The sequence below is a fragment of the Carya illinoinensis genome, chromosome 1 (assembly GCF_018687715.1).
Source record: "Carya illinoinensis cultivar Pawnee chromosome 1, C.illinoinensisPawnee_v1, whole genome shotgun sequence".
In the NCBI taxonomy this organism is placed as follows: Eukaryota; Viridiplantae; Streptophyta; class Magnoliopsida; order Fagales; family Juglandaceae; genus Carya; species Carya illinoinensis.
Genome location: NC_056752.1, coordinates 26221128 through 26229138, shown reverse-complemented (window position 1 = coordinate 26229138; position 8011 = coordinate 26221128). Strand labels below are relative to the sequence as shown.

At 35.3% G+C, this 8011-nt stretch overlaps 1 protein-coding gene across 4 annotated transcripts in view; it reads left to right on the top strand.

Moving 5' to 3' along the window:
- Positions 1-535: 535 nt before the first annotated feature.
- LOC122314154 (eIF-2-alpha kinase GCN2) overlaps positions 536-8011 on the top strand; it is a 67861-nt gene continuing 60385 nt past the window's right edge. The window contains exons 1-5 of one of the 4 annotated variants that reach the window (XM_043129576.1): positions 536-666; positions 975-1180; positions 7321-7389; positions 7481-7540; positions 7626-7731. In XM_043129576.1, coding sequence (XP_042985510.1) covers positions 1044-1180; positions 7321-7389; positions 7481-7540; positions 7626-7731 — 372 coding nt within the window. In that variant the 5' untranslated portion in view covers positions 536-666; positions 975-1043. Of the gene's footprint in view, positions 1181-7320; positions 7390-7480; positions 7541-7625; positions 7732-8011 lie in introns of all 4 variants that reach the window. The other 3 variants (XM_043129568.1, XM_043129590.1, XM_043129582.1) reach the window with 3 other exon arrangements.

Genomic DNA, 8011 nt, shown 5'->3' with positions numbered 1-8011 from the left:
AGAGAAAACAGAAAAGAGATTAGATTTCTATGTAGCTTTGAATATCTTGAACAAAAGGTCTATTGTCTTTATCTTTTTTTTTTTTTTTATCAAAAAAGTATAGATAGATAGGTAAATATCACTCCACCTACAATATGGTAGATAAATTTTCATTTAAATGGATGGCAAGATAAAATAAACCAGCATTGGTCCTATCAAATAGCATCGTTTCCATTTAGAATAAGAGAAATATTTTGGATCCGAATTACTATTCTAAAAGTTTTGTTTTATTTAATGATCAAGAAAATATTTTTTTAATGATGTTCCGAATTTTTTTAAAAAATATTTAAGAAAAAAATATTTAAGAGTAAAAAAAAATTTACGTTCTTAGGTGGCAATTCAACCTACATCCTTGAGAGGTGTAGCTGGACTCTTAGAACAAATAATAATAAAAAAAAAAACTAGTATCGTTTCTACTAAAGACACGCCACGCCATTTTCTTAAAAAATTGAAAATAAAAAATAAAAAAAGAGACGCCACGCCATCGCCATGGCATTGCTCGCGTATCCATTTAAAACGAGCCACGCCACTGGCGCCACTTGCTAACATAAAATAGCATCGTTCTGTTCAAAATCAATGTTTCAGCGCCACCATCGTCCCTTCTGACTTTCACTTCATCCTTCTTGGGTATCCATTTTCACCGAATCTCTTATTACTTGTTATTCTCAACTTTTCAAATTGCTATTCATCAACTTATTCCAGATAGCTTTCAAACTCTCAGATCCTGATAAAATAAAATAAAATACCAGAACCTGCTTTCATTCCCATTAACCTTTCAGGTTTCAATCCAATCCTTTCTGGGTTCTTTTTTTTCAAAACCCATATGTTCCTATTAATGTTTTTGATTTTCAGCCATTTTTCCTTTGATCTTGGTCTTGAATTCCCATCAAGCAATTGAACTCTGACTAAATTGGGCCTTGGTTGCTGAATGTTAGGGGAGAAGGTAAATTAGTTGGCGGTTGTTTTCTTGTCTATCAAAAAACAGTTGGCCGTTGTTTGTGAGAATGGGGCATAGTTCGAAGAAGAAGAAGCGAGGAGGAGGGAGTGGGAGGAGGAGCAAGGGTAGGACCCCATTGAAAGATAATACATCTCATCTAGGTGGCGATGATAATGAGCTTCTCTCCGAGGAGATTACTGCCTTGTAAGTGATTCTTGGTCTCCAAGTGACTTTATTGCTTGATGTTTTTGGTATCTGCTACCCTAGGTTCATGATACGTCTCAATAGCTGTATCTTAAAGTCTAGATGAGTTGTGGCTGAATTTGGGGAAAAGAATTATAATCACCTTGGAGGGATTTGTTTTGCTTAGCTGAAAAACTGGATATATAATTTAGGAACTTGGTATAAAGAACCAATATTAATAACTCTCTGATTGCTTAGAATAAACCAATATGTAAGGAACTGCTACTCTCCTGCAATCACGAACCAGAACAAAACCCAGATACCAACAAGAACACAAGGAAAGAATGACACAAGGATGACAACAGAATGATCAAGATTTCATTGTAAATCTTGTAGAGAAATTTCGAGGAATTCTCAACCTCCAAGAAACTCCAAGAACTGACTTCAGAATTGTTCAAAACTTTAAGGCCCTATTTGGATGTTAAACTGAGTTGAGATGAGTTGAGTTCTTTATAAATAGTAGTGAGTTGAGATGGTGGAGTGAATTTTATGACGCCCACCTAAAATGAGTTTAGATGTATTTATGTGAAGTAGAAAAAGGTCGTGAGTCCTATGTGTAAAGAGGTATTTAGTTGAAAAAGGTTGTGGGTTTCACATGTAAAGAGGTTTTGAGTTGAGATGAGTTTAGTGATTTGAGAGTTGGATGTTTAGATGTTAGACTCAACTTAAAATTAAATTGAACTGAGTTGATTTCAATTTAGTCTAACTTCCAAATGGGACCTAAAGCACCTTCACCTTTGCTTATAAACTCGCAGAAATGAACTACAGAATATCAAAACACATCGTTTAATCCAAAACATAAGCTAAAACAATAAAAACGCAACACAGTCTACTACAAAACGAACTATTTCATTAAACTCTTCACCAAAACGCACAACCCAATGCACAAAACGCTCTCCCCCTTTTCTGAAAAACTCCCCATTTCATTAACCCACTCATGGCAGTATTCTCATTACTTCCTTCTCTTACACAGCAACTCAGTGACCCCAACAACCCTCTCTACCTCTTCAAGGCCTTTCCCAGGCACATGTGCCACAATAGTTTTGCAATTCTTTCAAACTTGGATTTGGGCTGGGGTGATTTGTCTGTGAAACATGAACTTGCAGATTAGGACCATGGCCAAAGTATCAAGAGCAGAAACCAAAAATCAATGTTTAGCCCCAGGGTTGTCATAAATTTGCAATGTTTCCAGTATGAAATGAGTCTGTTTGAATTAAATTACCCTAATACATTAACTATTATGCATGGATTTCAGATTGCATTTTCACATTGGAATGACCAGTTTCTTTGCAGTTTCTCTTACGACTTTACTCTCAATATAGTTCTTGTGGTCTCTTATTTGCTTGAATTAAGATTATTTTTTGAAATGAACCTTAGCAGCTTTTCTCTTTGCCTGATATCAACCTTCCTGGTTGCCATATCTGTGCCAGGGAAGCATTTGTCCTATAGCGAGTCAGCGACTAACCTTTTGATCATGATATGTTTTATGTAGTCTTCAGGGATGGTTTATGTTAAGAACATGAGACTCTGTGTGTGTATGAGATAAAAGCAACTTCACTCTTAGATATTTGTCATCATGCAAAAACATGGGTTGATGGCTTTGTTGTAGTTAAGACAACTTTCAAGTATTATAAGTATGTATTTCATTATATAGATGCACAAACTGCCAAGATGTCTAAATTATTAGCATATACCTATTCGAGCAGTCTGATGTTGGTGAGTGTGGTGTTGCATGTACTAAAGTCATTGTTGGCGGAAGCACTAGGCGCACTTGAATGCAAACATTGGATAGAGCCTAGGCACAAAGCTCAAAGCTCAAGTTTGTGCCTGATTGAAGTAAAATGCATAGTTTTAAAGATGATGTATGATAATAAAAAATCCATAAAATATGCTAAAAAAGATATAAAGAGGTAGATGGTAAATATTTAGCCTATTAGCACAATTTATTAGAGTATGATGGAACATGAAAATCAAGTAATAAACTAATAAGATAAAACTTAGGGCTCGTTTGGACAATTAGAATATCTCAGAATGCTAAGTAGTAAGGAAATAGTTTGTGAATAGTAGTGAAATGGATTGAGTTAATATGTTTTCTTGGGTTTTGAGAAAGGAGAGGGAAAATTGAATAAAAATATTATAAAGTTAAAAAATTGTTTGAATATAATTTTTATTTTGAAATTTGAAAAAGTTTTAATGTTTATTGTGTTTTGTTTGGAAGTTTGAGAAAGTTGTATTGAGTTTTGTGTTTAGATAATGATTAGGTAATGATTAGATGAAAAAGTTGAACATTTAAAATTGAAAAATGTTTTGTGTTTGAGTGATACTTGGGAAGTAAATTATAAGAAGTTTTGAGAATATTTGAGAATACATTGTTACCCAAACAAGGCCTTAAACATAACAATTCTCTTGTGCTTTAGTATATATACACATCTATGATATTTGAGAGCCATAATCAAATTAAAGTAGATGGTTCAATCAAAATATACCAAAAAGGTGATGACCAAAAAAGCTCTACAATTGTAGGTATTGACTTACACGCTAACACAAGCCATCAAATATTAATCTGTCTAGAAGTTGGTGAATCATTTACTTCTTCTTTGCGAGGTTGCCACGATCCTATGCTACGGTTTCTTTGCTAGAGTTGGACTAGATTCAGTCTTGGTTTGGTTACACAGTTCAAACTATTTCATCTTATCTCATATAATCATTATAACATTCCTAGATTTCCATACAAAATATAATAAATAATTCAATTTTTTCAAATCTCAAAACAAAAATAATATTAAAAAAATTATATTATAACAGTATTTTATTCAACTTTGAACTTTTATCTCATCTTATATCATCTCATTTGCGTAATGAAACGAGGCCTGAGTGGTGCCAAAAAGGGTAGTTGAGTTCCTAGCAAGTTGGATACTTTTTTGATAGGTAATCAATAATTTTTATTCATAGAAGTAGGCAAAGCTCAAGTACACATGGAATATACATGAGAATAATCTAATTAGAGTTTACAATCAAAAGTATAAGATCATGGACATTTAGCCCATTACAAACAATAGTGCCCCCCCCCCCCCCCCCCCCCCCCCCCAAACAAAAGAAAAAAAAGAAACAACATAAGAATAAAGTTTTAAAAAAGAAAACTTTAAGCTCATCCATTGTTCTCTCACAGTCTTAGAAGCTTTTATCATTTCTCTTCTGCCAAATACACAACAAATATATGGGAACCATTCTCCAGATCGTTGTCACTTGTGAGTTGCCTCGGCCTCTCTAGCTTGCAAAGAAATTCGCTAGTCTACGAGGCACGACCCATAACAATCCAACTCTAGCGAAAAAAAATCATCCCACATTGTCCCGACCACCTTGCTGTACAAAAACAAATGATCTATTGATTCACCATTCTTCTTACACATACAACACTATTCCCACCATTACCTGATGTTTCCTTAAATTATCTGTGGTGAGGATCTTATACAGAGATGTTATCCATATGAAAAAAACTACTTTTGAAGGAGCATTTGTCTGCCATATACTCTTCCATGGGAACATAGTCATTCTAGGGCTCGTTAGAACTTGGTAAAACAATCTGACCATGGATTTACCTTTCCTGGAGGGGTTCCAACTCATCTTATCTATGGTATCCTCTGTCGTGCTTACAGAATACAATGCCTCATAGAACTTTGTGATGGTCTCCATCTCCTAGTCGGGTTGCCCTAATGAATTCTACATTTCACTGAGGGGAGCCACTAGAAAAGACCAAGAGATAAGCTATTGCTGCATCCTTTTTGATCTAAAGGGAGTTCCTAATAGTCAGCCAACATACTATATAGGTAAAGATGATACCTTACATCCCAATAGAGGCTAAATTTTCCGCTTCAAGGACAACCCCACCTGCACCAATTCAAACTTTGAGAGATTAACTCTCAAGCTCGAGACAACTTCAAAACTAAGGAGTAGAGCCCTCAAAGATTGGATATGCCCAAAATTTGCTCAACAGAAGGTAAGAGTATCATTAGCAAAAAGTAGGTGAAAAATATCAATTGAACCGTAATTAGCATTCCCTACTAAAAAACCATAGAGAAAGCTACATTCAACAAGACCCACAATCATCTTATGAAAAGCTTCCATGACGAATAAAAAAAGTAAAGGAGAGAGCGGGTCTCCCTATCTCAAATCACGGGAGGAGTCAAAGAAACCCACCGGAGAGCCATTCACCCAGATTGAGAATCAAGCTGTAGAGATGCAAAACTCTACCCATTTTTGCTATTTCTCCTCAAAACCACATCTTGCAATAAAGTGGGAACTTCCAGTTTACTTGATCATAGCCTTTCCCCATGTCTAATTTGCGAAGTAACCCGGGTTCTCTAGATTTGAGTTGTCCATCCAAAATTAGCAAGTTTGATATGATTAAGTGGTAACTTGAAAATTTCAGCAATATGGAATATAGCCCCCATTTGTATATAATGGTGTCTTGGAATGAAAGGAATGCAAGAAGTTTTAAACGCCTAGAAGTTGGCTCAAATGGTAAGAGCCTTGGTCTTGGTGCTATGCTCCCTCCAAGTCTAAACTTTGAACCGTTGGGTGCAAACAACTTCTAGGAGCTATCGGATTGAGGGAATTCCCCCTTAAATTACTCGAGGTGTACTTATGGGAAATATCTTGTCGAGGGCTTGTCACAATTGGTATTAATTAGGATTTTGTTCCAAATACCTGGTGCATATAAAAAAAGAAGTTTGAAAGATTTTGAGGCTGGTGAAAGACCTTAGAACTTTATTTTTTAATAGTTTATTCCATTGGTCGATTGTAATAGATTTCAATGGTCTTAACATCCGTGGCTTCCTTGTATCACTAGACAATCATGACTAGGTGTTGCTCTTGTATATATCCCGTGTAGTTGAACTATGCCTATTCTATCAATAAAATGTGTCTACTGATAAAAAAACTTTTAATCTAGCTAGCACGCCAAGACGGGGAGTCTTTTTTAAGACTATTATTTATTTGAAATATGGGAGTTTGTAAGGGGGTTGGTGTTCAAATGAAGTGAGAAGTGTGCATGGTGTTGGTTTGTGGAAGTATATTAGAAATGGATGGGAGGATTTTACTCGGTTTGTTAAATTCGAGGTTGGTGATGGTGTGAGGATCAACTTTTGGCATGACTTATATGGTGTGGTGATTCAGCCCTAAAGACCACATTTCCCTCTCTTTTTCAATTGGCTCTTAATAAGGAGGCTTCGGTGTTTGAGTTGCTAGATTGTTCTAGTGGGTTCCTTTTGTGGAATGTTTATTTCAATAGAGCTGTTCATGATTGGGAAATTGGATCTATTTCTTATTTTTACATTTTATTGCATTCCTTGCAATTTGGTAATTATGAGGTGGACATGATGCTGTGGATGAAGACTAGGAATCGGAAGTTTTCTGTACGTTCATTGTATAATTTTTTTTTAGACTTTTAATCAATGCAGTTATAGCTGATACTAAGGATAAAACAATTAATTAGCAAAGAATATATTAGAACAACAGAAATAAATAAAACATTGTATTCTCATGAAATCGTCCTATGTACAAATAGATGATGAAAATAAACCCTCTCTTGTTGAATTTCAGTAATATTAGTCAAAACTTATGTTGTGAACAACTTGATATAATGCAGCTAGCCCTAGGAAGAAGCGTAATGGTCTTTCAATTACATAATTTGCACACATCCTGTACGTTTCTTGCTTATTGTACTATGAGGCTTTTAAGTTCAAGATCTGGAGATATTACATTATTGGGTGTTTTGTTCTTAAATCCTATGTTTTCTATGCCAACTATTTTCCTTTTTAATAGTGGTCATAGAGAGGCTCAAACAAATCCTCCCATCTTGTTTGTAATGTTAATGCGTCCCATCTTTAGAAATTACATGGCACAGGTTGAACACAAGATCCACCCTTTATTAGGAGGGAAGATGTCTCACTTGACCACGGAAGCAATTATTAAATATGTACTTGTATATGGGTCATTACTGGCTCAATTTACTTCGATAGTAACCACATGCATTCAAGTTTGTCAGTGACCATGGTAGCTAACACTTGGATTGTACCTTGCCATCTTACTGTGATGTTTAGGTGTGCAATATTTCAAGAGGACTGCAAAATAATTCCTGGATCACCTCCTCAAATAATACTTAAGCTCAGGTTTCTGCCATTCTGATGTTGCATCAGTCTCAATAATGAGCTATAATATTTCTTTCATAATTTCATTCAGTTTTACATGAAATTTGTGCAGGCCTTACTCAAAGGACATGGGTTATGAGGATCTAAATGTTTCTGCTCTTCTTTTAGTTAGGTTAGTAAGGTTATACCCTGTTTTGTTTCCATCAAAAATCAAATCATGTTCCTTGTAATTGATTTTTTTTTTTCCTGTTTATTAGGTGCTTACCTGGGTATCCTTACAAGTGTCCAAAGTTGCAGATAACTCCAGAGAATGGTTTGTCAAAGAGCGATGCTGATAAGCTTCTGGCTCTCCTCTCTGATCAGGTATGAGTTGACATTTTTCCTGCTTTCATATAATCTTATGCTTATCAAGAATTCTGTTGCTGTTAAAATAGTTCAAGTTTCTTTCTAAGTGAACTTTTTTCAATTTACTTACTATTTAAGTCAATTACCGGACACAAGGTCCAGGTGCGTGCAAATATAGGTGTATATACTTCTCAGGCTGCGACTTGTGAGCTGCTATTGGCTTATGAGCTGCCACAATAGCGGCAGCGAGGTGATTGCAAATTTATAAACATATATTCCCCAAAATATCAGTGTTTCA